The 15,645-nt window shown below is 43.6% G+C and overlaps 1 protein-coding gene across 6 annotated transcripts; it reads right to left on the reverse strand.

Annotated features, from left to right (window-relative positions):
* Positions 1 to 208: 208 nt before the first annotated feature.
* Positions 209 to 15,404, reverse strand: LOC109876056 (amyloid-beta A4 precursor protein-binding family B member 1-like). 6 transcript variants are annotated; one of them, XM_031795457.1, is made up of 15 exons: positions 15,050 to 15,404; positions 13,740 to 14,387; positions 13,383 to 13,591; positions 11,777 to 11,836; positions 10,932 to 11,008; positions 10,749 to 10,809; positions 10,415 to 10,561; positions 9,868 to 9,995; positions 5,686 to 5,691; positions 5,350 to 5,464; positions 3,857 to 3,941; positions 3,687 to 3,767; positions 2,225 to 2,340; positions 1,934 to 2,110; positions 209 to 1,747 (listed from the first exon to the last, which is right to left on the reverse strand). In XM_031795457.1, the coding sequence occupies exons 2-15, from the start codon at positions 14,368 to 14,370 to the stop codon at positions 1,592 to 1,594; spliced, it is 2,049 nt and encodes a 682-aa protein (XP_031651317.1). In that variant the 5' UTR covers positions 14,371 to 14,387; positions 15,050 to 15,404; the 3' UTR covers positions 209 to 1,591. The 6 variants fall into 6 exon arrangements, with proteins under 6 accessions (XP_031651317.1, XP_031651315.1, XP_031651316.1 ...); XM_031795455.1 differs by having other exon boundaries at positions 3,672 to 3,767; XM_031795456.1 differs by lacking the exon at positions 15,050 to 15,404 and adding an exon at positions 14,853 to 14,978 and having other exon boundaries at positions 3,672 to 3,767.
* Between the last annotated feature and the right edge of the window lie 241 nt (positions 15,405 to 15,645).

Genomic DNA, 15,645 nt, shown 5'->3' on the forward strand with positions numbered 1-15,645 from the left:
TGCCAGGAATTGTCAGATAAAATCCATTGATTGAAAAATGAGGATTTCTGTGGTTCTGCCACCAGTTACGAAAGGAGACATAATTTACAGACAGATCTAATCTAATAACTGCTCTTTGGAATACAATCTCTCCAATCCACATGGCTTCACTCAGTCACATCACACCAAAACCATGCAAATTGTGCAAAAAAATATGCAACACCAAAAATAAGATATGTTCACATTTATTTATTGTGCAGGGACTTTTATATACAGATACATTTTATACACCTCATTTACATAAATTGTGAAATAAATTAATAAGCTAGTGTTCCAACACTCACTTGTTTTTAATGTTGACCTTGGAAGTACTAACACAACAGAATTAGAAAAAAAAGAGCACAATGATAAGTGAGCGGTGACAAAAGATACACTATAGTATTATACAATACAATCTATAGTATTATACAATACAATCTATAGTATTATACAATCTATAGTATTATACAATACAATCTAGTCTAATTTCAGATAGTGTTTCTATATTTTACAAGTTTTATTTTGTTATAGGTCCAATAACTATTAATAATAACTATTAATAATAACTATTAATAATAACTATTGCACTAAATACTTCTGACAAACACAATTAATCCGTTTTTTTAAACATAAAAACATTCTCTAATACAATCAATAATCAAACATGTGCAACTGCTCCTCAGTAGTGTCCATGATAGTGTATACAAACAATACTTAAGAGTGTCCAGGGCCAAACAGAGCAAAAAGTGGAAGAACAGAATCCTAAAACACTGGAGTCATCCTCTCAATGTTATCCCTGTCCCAGGGCGGTGACTAAGGGAGACAGATACTGACCTGCTCTCAGCTACTCAGTGGAAAGGACTTGACAGTGACAACTAATCTACTACTAGCATATATATTGATAGACACGGATACAGGCTAGTGACATGCCTTACAAACACTTAACAGGTACAGAATTCAGCCCATGAAGTAGCACACATCTAGTATGTTACAATAACTAAGAGTTCAGCACTAAACCGCTGCAGGAGACTACTATACTAGGTTCCCGACCGTGATTACATGACCTTTAGACACCAGTAGAAAAAGAGGTGCTACTGTTCGGCGAATCATGGCCCCATGACTCAACCATAATTGCACTGAGGAAGAAATGAGATGGATTTCTGTGTGGAATCGTCCTAAATATGTCCTAACCTCCTACTGTGAAGAAACATGTACTTACATCCCGTCATACGAAAACTTCCTGCCAGACATGGTTTCTGCTAAAACACAAAAATAGTGACAAACAGATGACATCCCAGCAACAGAACAAACAACGGGAAGTTGTCAGGGCTCATTCAGTTTGAGTACGAAGCTAAAGGAGAGTTATACAGTAGATGTATAGAAAAACACTTTGCAATCACTAGTAAGTAAGCATTTCCTCAGTTACATATAACGCCATACACTAATGACAAGATATTCTCTAAGGAAGGCCAAAAAGAGTCCGATAGGAAAGGGAGAATGAGAGTTAGAGAGGAGTAAGCTGGAGCTGCTGTGATGGGTTAGTGTTACTGGGGGGAGATCTTCTCTCTTCTGCTCAGGGAGACTGGGACCCTGACCTGTACTGCTTGAAGCTTCCCAGCAGACTCTGGACCCCGATCCTGACCCGGCGGGCCACGGAGTCAGCAGGGGGAGTGGGCAGGCAGGAGCCCAGGCTGGGAGGCCTCGCGTCCAGACACTTCTGGTAGCGCAGCTGAGGACAGAACACAGACATACAACAGGACTCCATCAGTAAAGACACTAAAACACATCAATACTATTCAAGGAAACATTGACAGGCATTCATGAAATGTTCTATATTATAGACAACATATCATCCAGTCTCTCTAGACCACTTAATAATCCATAATGGAGTCCATTTTTCAGTCTGCTGACCCACCATGCAGGCGGCCTGCACCGCCTCACTCAGGCTGGCAGCGTTGGGCTCACACCAGAACATGTGACAGATGAAGTCCCCGGGGCCCTCGGCCATGATGAAGGCAAAGGTGTGGACGTCCTTCCCCACACCCATGAAAGACAGGAACCGCACCCGGCACTCTGACAAAACCTCCTCAGTCTGGGGAGGACAAGGGGACACACATCACAGTCAGGAGAGAGCCATTCTGACATGACCCCTACTAATACTCTGTGTAACAGAGATGACGGTGTGGATGGGTTAGTTAGTAACTACCTCTCTGGTGAGGATGGTGAGAGTGGCAGGGGCCACGTTGACAGAGACGGGGGTCCAATCCTGCTTCCTTGTGCTGTTCATTGCAGCCGCCAAAGCATCATTGATTGTGTCCACACCTAGGAGACGAGAACGTTCTACTGTTAACAGTATCCTCAAGGTAAACTGCATGGGAGGAGCCATGTATGCAGTGAAGCAAAACACAGTCCCACACAGAGCACTGCCAGATGTTTTACTGCACAGATATAAATGACCAAAAGTTTGTGGACACCTGCTCATCGAACATCTTAATCCAAAATCATGGACATGAATATGGAATTGGTCCCCCCCTTTGTTACTATAACAGCCTCCACTCTTCTGGGAAGGCTTTCCACTAGATGTTTGTACATTGCTGCAGGGACTTGCTTCTATTCAGCCTCAAGAGCATTAGTGAGGTTGGGCACTGATGTTGGGCGATTAGGCCTGGCTTAGAGAGTCTGCGTTCCAATTTATCCCAAAGGTGTTTGATGGGGTTGAGGTCAGGGCTCTGTGCAGGTCAGCCAAGTTCTTCCATAATGATCTTGACAAACAATTTCTGTATGGTCCTCGCTTTGTGCACAGGGCATTGTCATGTTGAAACAGGTAAGGACCTTCCCCAAACTGTTGCCACAAAGTTGGAAGCACAGAATCGTCTAGAATGTCATTGTATGCTGTAGCATTAAGATTTCTCTTCACTGGAACTAAGGGGCCTGAACCATGAAAAACATTATTCCTCCTACACCAAACTTTACAGGTGACACTATGCATTTGGGGCAGGTAGCGTTCCCCTGGCATTCGCCAAACCCAGATTCGCCTGTCAGACTGCCAGATGGTGAAGCGTGATTCATCACTCAAGAAAATGCGATTCCACTGCTCCAGAGTCCATTGGCGGCGAGCTTTACACCACACCAGCCGACGTTTGGCATTGAGTATGGTGATCTTAGGATGGTGTGCGGCTGCTCGGTCATGAAAACCCATTTCATTAAGCTCCCGACTGACAGTTATAGAGCTGACATCGCTTCCAGAGGCAGTTTGGAACTCAGTGGTGAGTGTTGCAACAAAGGACAGAAGATTTTTATGCGCTTCAGCAGTTGGCAGCCATGTTCTGTGAGCTTGTGTGGCCTACCACGTCGCGACTGAGCCGTTGTTGCTCCTAAACGTTTCCACTTCAGAATAAAAGCACTTACAGTTGACCGGGGCAGCTGTAACAGGGCAGAAATTTGACAAATTCTATGTTGGTGCCACGTTGAAAGTCACGGAGCTCTTCAGTAAGGCCATTCTACTGCCAATGTTTGAGTATGGAGATCGCTGTATAAAATCGAGCAATCAGCAACGGGTGTGGCTGGAATCCACTAATTTGAAGCGGTGTCCACATACTTTTGCATATATACTGTATTTACCTAACAACTAAGTAAATAAAATATTTTCTTACCCATGCGTCCCTTACCTACAGGCTTGGACACAGGTACGTTACCAAGGTAATACACAAGGAAACGTTGGAAATTCTCATTTTTTGGAACGGGAAACTCTGCAGAGGAAGAAAATGTGAAGGGAGTTAGTGTCTAGTGTTGTACGTCTGTTATAAAATTAACTCTATAACCCTATCACAGGGGTTACCTTGAGCAGGAATCTCCATGGGTTTGCACTGGTCATAATTGTACCTGCTCAGAAATGGCTTGGATAGCTTCCTCTCTGTCATTATCTGAATGTACAGAGAGAGAAAGACATGGTCAAGTCATCATGAAATGAGTCATTCCACAGGAAATAGTATATTAGATACAGTACCAGTCAGAAGTTTGAGAACACCTACTCATTCAAGGGTTTTTCTATATTTTTACTATTTTCTACATTGTAGAATAGTAATGAAGACATCAAAACTATGAAATAACACATGGAATCATATAGTAACCAAAAGGGTTTAATCAAAATATACTTTATATTTGAGATTCTTCGAATGGCCACCCTTTGCCTTGATGACAGCTTTGCACACTCTTGGCATTCTCTCAAATGCATTTCAAATAAATGGTGTGCCTTGTTCAAAGTTCATTTGTAGAATTTCTTTCCTTCTTAATGCGTTTGAGACAATCAGTTGTGTTGTGATTAGGTAGGGCTATCTTCCGTATACCACCCTTATTTGATAAAAGACCAAGTCCATATTATGGCAAGAAAGGCTCAAATAAGCAAAGAGAAACAGGCCATTACTTTAAGACATGAAGGTCAGTCAATCTGGAACATTTCAAGAACGTTGAACGTTTCTTCAAGTGCAGTCGCAAAAACCATCACGCAAACGCTATGGTGAAACTGGCTCTCATTAGGACTGCCACAGGAATGGAAGACCCAGAGTTACCTGCTGCAGACGATGAGTTCATTGGAGTTACCAGCCTCAGAAATTGCAGCCCAAATAAATGCTTCAGAGTTCAAGTAACAGACACATCTCAACATCAACTGTTCAGAGGAGACTGTGTGAATCAGGCCTTCATGGTCGAATTGCTGTAAAGAAACCACTACGAAAGGACACCAATAAGAGGAAGAGACTTGCTTGGGCCAAGAAACACAAGCAATGGATATTAGACCAGTGGAAATCTGTCCTTTGTTCTGGAATCCAAATGGGAGATCTTTGGTTCCAACCGTTGTGTCTTTGTGAGATTGGGTGGAAAGACCATCTCTGCATGTGTATTTCACACTGTGAAGCATGGAGGTGGTGGTGTTATGGTGTGATTTATTTAGAATTCAAGGCACACTTAACCAGCAAGGCTGCCACAAGCAAATTGAGATGGTTTGGGATGAGTCAGATCACAGAGTGAAGGGAAAGCAGCCAACAAGTGCTCAGCATATGTGGGAACTCCTTCAAGAATGTTGAAAAAGCATTCCAGGTGAAGCTGGTTCAGAGAAAGCCAAGAGTGTGCATAGCTGTCATCAAGGCAAAGGGTTGCTATTTGAAGAATCTCAAATATAAAATATATTTTGATTTTTTTTTAAATACTTTTTTAGTTATTACATGATTCTACAATGTAGAAAACAGTAAAAATATAGAAAAACCCTTGAATGAGTAGCTGTTCTAAAACTTTGGACCAGCAGTGTATGTGACATAGAAGACATAGAAGAATCACCCTGGAACACATCTCATGCAGACTGGTTGCGATGTTCTTGGCAGGTGAGTCACAGCGGAACACGTGACACTTGAGTACCTGGGTCAGGTTGTCTCGCGCTACATAAGCAAAGTCTCTGTTGTAACAAATACAGAGAAGTACACCATTTACATACTGGTACATGAACCAAATGCATTTCTCTAAATTTAATGATAGCAACAGACAAGTAAAACTGAAAACACAAAAATTATTGCAATGAATCATGTTAGATATGACAATACAATCAATTAAACTATATGTAGGAAAAACACCATGGGACATGAGAGCATAAAGACCAAAGAGAAATGTGTACAATACCTTTCCCTGTATAGGGCAGCAAAATGCAGCATGAAAATAAATAATGGACAGTTAAATCACAGTTATTACAAAAACACTAGTCGAAAATGGAAATCTGATATTAAGTGAATGCCAATGCCTTGAAAGTAAATGTAATTGCAATACAATGGACAACCCACCAGAGGGCAGTGGTGTCTCAGGGTTGCAGTATTTGAACATGCCATTGGACTCATAGGCTGCATTTACAAAAGCAGCCCAATTCAGACCTGTTTTGAAATAATTGGTCTTTTTACTAATCAGTTCAGCTCTAAAAAGATCTGATGACCAATTAGATGAAAAAAGCTCAGAACTGGGCTGTCTGTGTACATGCAGCCTTAAATGACTCACAGTTTTTAAATGGGCAAATAAGTGGAAAACAGACCCACATCCAGAGGTCTAGGATGGGAAAACTCGACCCTGCGGCATGAAAACTAATATGTTTTAGTAATACCTAAAGTTGCAATATGGAACTTATTTGGTAGATTCGACCAAATTCACATAGAAAAGAGTTATACATCTCATTCGGATTGAAAGCAAGTCTAAGAAGCGGCAAGATCTATTGTATTTGCTCCATTTCTATGCTTCCCGTGCTTCGTTTTTGCATCTTTTACTTTCGGTTTTGTACACCAGTTTCATACAGCTGAAAACACAATACTTTTAGTTATGGAAAATATATTTCACTGCGGTTTAGATGGTACAATGATTCTCTACACCAGTGGTTCCCAAACGTTTCATAGTCCTGTACCTCTTCAAACATTCAACCTCCAGCTGCGTACCCCCTCTAGCACCAGGGTCAGCTGTACCCCCTCTAGCACCAGGGTCAGCGCACTCTCAAATGTTGTTTTTTTACATCATTGAAAGCCTGCCACAAACACACTACATTTAGTAAACATAATAATGAGTGTGAGTTTGTCACAACCCAGCTAGTGGGAAGTGACAAAGAGCTCTTATAGGACCAGGGCACAAACAAAATAATAATCAATCATTTTGCTCTTTATTTAGCCATCTTACATATAAAACCTTATTTGTTCATCAAAAATTGTGAATAACTCACCACAGGTTAATGAGAAGGGTGTGCTTGAAAGGATGCACATAACTCTGCAATGCTGGTTTGTATTGGAGAGAGTCTCAGTCTTAAAAATCATTTCCCACACACAGTCTGTGCCTGTATTTAGTTGTCATGCTAGTGAGGGCCGTGAATCCACTCTCACATAGGTACGTGGTTACAAAGGGCATCAGTGCCTTAACGGTGCGATTTTCAAAGGTAGGATACTCTGAGTACAGCCCAAACCAGAAATCTGGCAGTGGCTTCTGATTCAATTACATTGTCACAGAACGGCTTGTTTCAATGAGGCTCTCTTGTTCAGATATATCGGTAAGTGGACTGGAAGCAGGGCATGAAAGGGATAACGAATCCAGTTGTTTGTGTCGTCCGTTTCGGGAAAGTACCTGTGCTATATCACATTTGACATTGTCCGTAAGCTGGAGTTACGCTGACATGGTCCGTAAGCTGGAGTTCATATGATGTTTTGTGTGCAAATAATGATGGAAGGACCTGTGTCCTTGTTAATACAGACAGAGAAGAGCTTCAACTTCTTAATCAAAGCCTCAATTTTGTCCCGCACATTGAATATAGTTTTGGAGAGCCCCTGTAATCCTAGTTTCTGATCATTCAGGTGAGAAAAAACATCACCCAGATAGGCCAGTCGTGTGAGAAACTCGTCATCATGCAACCGGTCAGACAAGTGAAAATTATGGTCAGTAAAGAAAAGTTTAAGCTCGTCTCTCGATTTAAAAAAAACTGTACTTTGCCCCTTGACAACCAGTGCACTTCTGTATGTTGTAAAGGCGTTACGTGGTCACTGCTCATATCATTGCATAATGCAGAAAATACACAAGAGTTCAGGGACTTTGCTTTAACAAAGTGAACCATTTTCACTGTAGTGTCAAAACGTCTTTCAAGCCGTCAGGCATTCCCTTGGCAACAAGAACCTCTCGACGAGACGGCCTACAGGGAGGAGGTGAGGGCCCTCGGGGGGGGTGTCAGGCATTCCCTTGGCAACAAGAACCTCTCGACGAGACGGCCTACAGGGAGGAGGTGAGGGCCCTCGGGGGGGGGGGGTGTCAGGCATTCCCTTGGCAACAAGAACCTCTCGACGAGACGGCCTACAGGGAGGAGGTGAGGGCCCTCGGGGGGGGGGGTGTCAGGCATTCCCTTGGCAACAAGAACCTCTCGACGAGACGGCCTACAGGGAGGAGGTGAGGGCCCTCGGGGGGGGTGTCAGGCATTCCCTTGGCAACAAGAACCTCTCGACGAGACGGCCTACAGGGAGGAGGTGAGGGCCCTTGGGGGGGGTGTCAGGCATTCCCTTGGCAACAAGAACCTCTCGATGAGACGGCCTACAGGGAGGAGGTGAGGGCCCTCGGGGGGGGTGTCAGGCATTCCCTTGGCAACAAGAACCTCTCGACGAGACGGCCTACAGGGAGGGGGTGAGGGCCCTCGGAGTGTGGTGTCAGGAAAATAACCTCACACTCAACGTCAACAAAACAAAGGAGATGATCGTGGACTTCAGGAAACAGCAGAGGGAACACCCCTCTATCCACATTGACGGGACAGTAGTGGAGAGGGTAGAACGTTTTAAGTTCCCCGGCGTACACATCATGGACAAACAAAAATGGTCCAACCACACAAACAGCGTGGTGAAGAAGGCGCAGCAGCACAAACTTTTACAGATGCACCATCGAGAGCATCCTGTCGGGCTGTATCACCGCCTGGTACGGCAACTGCTCCGCCCACAACCGTAAGGCTCTCCAGAGGGTAGTGAGGTCTGCACAACGCATCACCGGGGGCAAACTACCTGCCCTCCAGGACACCTACACCTCCCGATGTCACAGGAAGGCCATAAAGATCATCAAGGACAAAAACCACCCGAGCCACTGCCTGTTCACCCCGCTATCATCCAGAAGGCGAAGTCAGTACAGGTGCATCAAAGCAGGGACTGAGAGACTGAAAAACAGCTTCTATCTCAAGGCCATCAGACTGTTAAGCAGCCACCTCTAACATTGAGTGGCTGCTGCCAACACACTGTCAATGACACTGACTCAACTCCAGCCACTTTAATAATGGAAAAATGTATGTAATACATGTATCACTAGCCACTTTAAAAATGCCACTTTTATATGTTTACATACCCTACATTACTCATCTCATATGTATATACTGTACTCTATACCATCTACTCTATACCATCACTCAATCATATCTTTTTTTTAATGTACATATTCTTATTCATTCCTTTACACTTGTGTGTATAAGGTAGTTGTTGCGAAATTGTTAGGTTAGATTACTCATTGTTATTATTGCATTGTCGCAACTAGAAGCACAAGCATTTTGCTACACTCACATTAACATCAGCTAACCATGTGTATGTGACAAATAACATTTGATTTGATTTGCATGGTACCCAAGTGGTGTCGGGAGCAACTGCTTGCACGGGCATTACCACTCCACTATGTCTCCCTGTCATGGCTTTTGCACCATCAGTACAGATCCCAACATGAGCAGCAGCTACGTTTGGCTACATACAGACCATTAGTGGAATTCCTGCGAGAGATTAACAGTTAATGTGAATGGATGTTAATTATTTGACTAGGCTGCTTATATTTGTCATTGTGTTATTTCACTCAACACTAGATGGTTAAAAAAAAAATGGACAGTGAAATGAGGCAACTCAGGCAAAAAAAAGAATAATCATCCAAATGTATAGATACCCCCGACAGAACTGCAATACCTGCTCTACACTATACTTGCTTGTTTTGTCACAAACTGAAATTAGGTCAGCTATTTGAATTTTAGCAATGAGGAACGATTTCTGAACCTTTAAGAAAATGGAACAAATTACCAGCTATTATGTAATTCCCAGTGCCAAATATATCTTAATTAGGTGTGGATGGTCATGAAGTAATAGTAAGTTGACAGCTAAGAGTAGATAGACAACAAACTAACAAAAAGCGCTAAATAAAAACTATATAAAATAGTACAATTTCTAAAGAGTTAAAACAGCATTTTCTTTTCCTGTAAAAGTAGCTACACCACTTAACTGACTGCCACAGTAGTGCAGATGTGGTGCCAAACAGCGTCTGGTTGTTCTGGTGGACACTGACCTGCCGTTGTCTCGGCCCACGCCCCACACGCGGATGCTGGCGATGGGCTGCGAGTGCAGCAGAGTCTGTCCCAGTGGGTCAATCAGATTCATAGTGTCATTCTGCAGGACCATCAGCATGTCCTTACCCTGGTAACACAACACAAACATATATCGATCCTCCTGAAGCACCACCATGCACAGCAAATTGAATGACATAGAAATCTATCAAATTACATTTCAATGTGCCCATCTGTGCTACAACTAATAATACTCTAGCAAACAACTGTTAGACTTGATCCGGGTTTAGATGAAGAGACATTCCCAAGCAGTGGTCCATATGGACGATTATAATTACTTTGATATTCAACATTATTCAACACAAAGCAGTTGCAGGGAATAGCAGTCAATGTGAGAGGTAATTGCTTCAGTTGCTGGGTAAAAAAAAAAAGACAAAGCAAGGTAAACAGAGGGTCTTCGCCCAGACATCAACCCCATCACTAGGCTCTTCCCCCAGACAGGAAGAGCCCACCCCAGTCCCTTCCTGTGGCCCTGCTCCTCAGACTCACCTCTCCCCAGATGCCAGCAGTGTCGTGGAGGTTGTGTTTATGGTAGGACAGCTGTCTAATGCAGTTGTTGACAGCCACGCTGCTCTTTCCCGGTGCCATGTCCTCTTCAGACATCTCCACCCAGCCCAGAGAGCGAACGGCAAAATACTGCCATAGCAAATAGAGGCCGGAGAGAACACAGGACGGGCCAGAGAGAGGGAGAGAGATAAACCGACAAACGCAGTCGAATTAGGAAAGGGAAGAGTAGTTGTACGTTAACAGGGAAGGGACAGACAGATGACTAGTCTTCCTGCCTCAACGTTTTAGTGAGAGTAAATGTGATTTTCAAATTTACCTTAGCCTCCAGGTCAGTGCCATGGGGATCAAGTTTCTCCTCTTCCTCGTATTGGGAACAGCTATAAGACAGTTATCAGTCCGTTATCATTTGAGAAACAACAAGAGGGAGAGAGGAGAGTTTAAGAGTGTTTTGGCTGAGAATGAGATGGCTTATCACATAACACACTAGCACATGACTTACTTGAGATTGATGGATGCATAGCGCAGGGTTGCCCCTTCAAACTCCTTCAGGCTCTGGTCAGATGCCACCTCTCCCTCCTGCAATCACCAAGACAATGAATTAGTAGATTCATCAATACCAAGTTGATCAAAATCCTAATGTGCTGCTTTCTAAACTCTGTTTCTAAAACTGAAATATTGACTGACCTGAGCCCTAGGACCATGCCCCAGGACTACCTGACATGATGACTCCTTGCTGTCCCCAGTCCACCTGACCGTGCTGCTGCTCCAGTTTCAACTGTTCTGCCTTATTATTATTATTCGACCATGCTGGTAATTTATGAACATTTGAACATCTTGGCCATGTTCTGTTATAATCTCCACCCGGCACAGCCAGAAGAGGACTGGCCACCCCACATAGCCTGGTTCCTCTCTAGGTTTCTTCCTAGGTATTGGCCTTTCTAGGGAGTTTTCCCTAGCCACCGTGCTTCAACACCTGCATTGCTTGATTTTTGGGGTTTTAGGCTGTGTTTCTGTACAGCACTTTGAGATATCAGCTGATGTACGAAGGGCTTTATAAATACATTTGATTTGACGGTTGAAGTGATGAAATGTCAAGTGCTTCTGCTTCCATGTCTACTATTTCCCACATAACAATGATTTATCTGTTGGGAGGGTTTACATTGAGTATGTTTCAAATGATGTTTTCCAATGAATAATCGGAGACATAAAAAACACTTTCCATACACATGAAAATAATGATTCTCTTTTTACTGTGTTGTCAGTGTTAAAGGATATCCTGAATGTGAGGTCTTGGCCATGTCCTGATTCTCATTCGTATTTATTAATATTCATGCTGTCCCTTACCTTCCACAGCTCTCCATCACTAGTCCCTTCATCTGGGTTAGAGAGATCCCCCCATGTTTCCTAGTAGTCAGACAAAAACATGACATTTTTCTCAAAATAGTCTTAATTGGGAGAGCATAGATCAAGTCTTCTCAGAACATATACAGTACATTCGGAAAGGATTCAGACCCCTCCACTTTCCCTAATTTTGTTACGTTACAGTCTTATTCTACAATGGATGAAATGTTTCTTTATCAATCTACACACAATACCCCATAAGACATTTTAGCTAATTTATACAAAATAGAAAACAGAAATACCTTATTAACATAAGTATTCAGGCCCTTCGCTATGATACTCGAAATTGAGCTCAGATCTATCCTGTTTTCATTGATCATCCTTGAGATGTTTCTACAACTTGATTGGAGTCCACTTGTGGTAAATTCAATTGATTTGGAAAGGCACACACCTGACAATATAAGGTCCTACAGTTGACAGTGCATGTCAGAGCAAAAACCAAGCCATGAGGTTGAAGGAATTGTCCATATAGCTCCGAGACAGGATTGTGACGAGGCACAGATCTGGGGAAGGGTACCAAAAAATGTCTGCAGCATTGAAAGTCCCCAAAAGCACAGTGACCTCCATCATTCTTAAAACAGAAAAAGTCTGGAACCACCAAGAATCTTTCTAGAGCTGGCCGCCCAGCAAAACTTAGCAATAGGGGGAGAAGGGCCTTGGTCAGGGAGGTGAACAAGAAACCGATGGTCACTGACAGAGCTCCAGAGTTCCTCTGTGGAGATGGGATACCTTCCAGAAGGACAGCCATCTCTGCAGCACTCCACTTTATGGTAGAGTGGCCAGACGGAAGCCACTCCTCAGTAAAAGGCACATCACAGCCCACTTGGAGTTTGCCAAAAGGCACCTAAAGGACCCTCAGACCATGAGAAACAAGCTTCTCTGGTCTGACGAAACCAAGATTGAACTCTTTGGCTTGAATACCAAGCATCACATCTGGAGGAAACCTGGCAACATCCCTACGGTGAAGCATGATGGTAGCAGCATCCCTACGGTGAAGCATGATGGTAGCAGCATCATCTGTGGGGATGTTATTCAGCACCAGAGACTGGGAGACTAGTCAGGATTGAGGGATTGAGTAAAGTACTGAGAGATCCTTGATGAAAACCTGCTTCAGAGTGCTCAGGACCTCAGACTGTGGGGGAAGGTTCACCTTCCGACAGGACAACAACCCTAAGCACACAACCAATACAACACAGCAGTTGCTTCATGAGCAATTCTCTGAATGTCCTTGCGTGGCCCAGCCAGAGCCCGGACTTAAACCCAATCGAACAACTCTGGAGAGACCTGAAAATAGCTGTGTAGCGACTCTCCCCATCCAACCTGACAGAGCTTGAGAGGATCTGCAGAGATGAATGGGAGAAACTCCCCAAATACAGGTGTGCCAAGCTTGGAGCGGCATACTCAAGACTCAAGGCTGTAATCGCTGCCAAAGGTGCTTCAACAAAGTACTGAGTAAAAGGTCTGAATACTTATGTAAATGTGATATCAGTTTATGTATACATTTGCAAAATAAACACATCATCCCTAAGGCCTATGGGTTAGATCTCACCTCTGGCTCTTCCTCACAGGGTGTTGTCTCCAGGGACATACTGGAGGACATCATGGAGTCTCCCACCTTGTCCAGAGGGGAGGGAGGCTCCCACTGAGTAGTGCCAGTAGGGATGTGCCAATAATAGGTACCTGAAGTGTCTCGAACCCGCATCCACCCAGAGGGTAGGTCTGTGTCCGCCTCAAAGGCCTCCGAGTCCCAGAAGGACTCTGTGTGGATAGTAGGGGAGGGTTAGAACGAGGTGTCTTAACGTTGCTTGCAACCTGAGAAGCACTTGTTATGTTAGACTAGACAATAATCATTATTGTTGTTCCAACAAAACAGTCACACAGCTGATTTCAACAAACACGCCCATACCTTTGTTTTCATTTGGAGGGCTTTCAACAGTGCTTTCCTGAGACAGTGCTGACCAGTTGGTTTCTTCATCACTTGGTGTTCCATTCACATTAGAGAACAGCAGACAGGGATTTCTAGCCACCCCACTTCCCTCTCTTTCAGCCTCTGCATCCCTCTGCTCGGACTCCCTCTCTTCCTCTATAAGACTGCCGGCCTCTTCATCTGCCTCAGATGAATCTTCCTTCTCTTTGTCGTCTTCTTCGCCTTCATCATCTTTATCCTCTGCAGACACCAGGGTGTTGATGAGTAGTGGCTCTTTCAGGATGGTATTGGGCTCTTCTTCCTTCAGGCCCAGGGTCTTGGGAGATTTGGTCTGCTCCTCGTTCCTCTGCTTCTCCTCCTCCTCCTCCTCCTCGTTGGTGTTATGAGGAGAGAAGTCCTCCTGGTTCCCATTCTGGTCCTGGTCCTGATGTTTCTCGGCTACTTTCCTCAGTTGGTTCTTGCCCTCCTTGACCCACTTAGCATTGTTGCCGTCTGTGGATTCTTGGTCACTCCAAAGGCCGCTGTCATTCAATTTGTTTTTCAGCACTTCATCTTGATGTTGGTTGTTGGCTACACGATAAGATACGTCATCATCATCATGGCCACCCATGGTACTATACAGCAGCTCTGAAGGGAATCGAGGAGGGTATGGTTAGAGAGAAAATAGATAGCTAAGATATGCCTTTGCCCATCTGATCACTCGAATGTTTAGTTACGAGTCAGTTTGAGACAAGTGACCTGGCTGGCTAGCCAACTGTTTGACATTGTAACGTTAACGTTAGTAAGTTAGCAAGGTAAATGTAATGTTAGCAAGCTAGCTCGCTCGCTACACGGCCTAACTAGCGTTGACTCATTAAATCGAAATAAAAAAATAGCTAGCTAGGTAGCTAAATTTAACTGCGCCATTTGCTAGCTACATTGAGATATGACACATTGCTACGCTAGACAGCTGGCTAACTTACTAGCTAATATTAGTTGGCTAGGCCTCTCTAGCTGTCTCACTAGTTACTAATTTAGCAAGCAATCAATAACAATGTATATGACATGACCATGTCAAGAGTTAGATACTGCATTGTTGCTAATTTAACATACCAGCTGTGGTTCAAGCTAACGTTAAATCAACTAACATGCAAGCTAGGAGGCTTCGTTAGCCTCCTTGCTAGCTAGGTGACCATCTGAAATAACATGCATCATCCGCCATCAACCCATAATAATATGGCCATAATTGGTACACGAGCACAAAGAACAGCAATTCAACATGTGCACCATTAGCTACCAAATCAACTTACTTCTGCTGTATGTGTCCTTCGATCAAATATATTCTCGTTATTGTTACATATTTACACAATCATTTATGAAGGCGGAGATGGGTCGTTTATCTGGATTCCCAGCAGATGCTGATGCTGCGGTGTTGTGCAGAGTTGTGACAGACGTTTTGGTGTGTAGGGGCGTACATCACGAATTTGTCAATGTGTTGCCTCGTACGGATGGATCTCTGACTCAACCATCTTATGATTATTATGATGATAAAAAAAAAAATGGTAACCTTTATTTTACTAGCCAAGTCAGTTAAGAACAAAAATCTTATTTACAATGACTTCCAAGCCCGGACGACGCTGGGCCAATTGTGCGCCGCCCTAATATGACTCCCAATCACGGTCGGATGTGAAACAGCCTGGATTCGAGCCAGGGACTGTAGTGACGCCTCTTGCACTGAGATGCAGTGCCTTAGACCGCTTCGCCACTCGGGAGCTATGATCGCTGGTCGGAGTCTACAGAATGCACTATCAAAAGAGATTTAAATAGGTATTTTAGTACTAAATCAATGACATAGACCTAATAAAATGTCGTCCAATTGAGAACATGTTGGACAGAACACTCATAA

This window comes from Oncorhynchus kisutch, linkage group LG18 (genome assembly GCF_002021735.2).
Source record: "Oncorhynchus kisutch isolate 150728-3 linkage group LG18, Okis_V2, whole genome shotgun sequence".
NCBI classification, from domain to species: domain Eukaryota; kingdom Metazoa; phylum Chordata; class Actinopteri; order Salmoniformes; family Salmonidae; genus Oncorhynchus; species Oncorhynchus kisutch.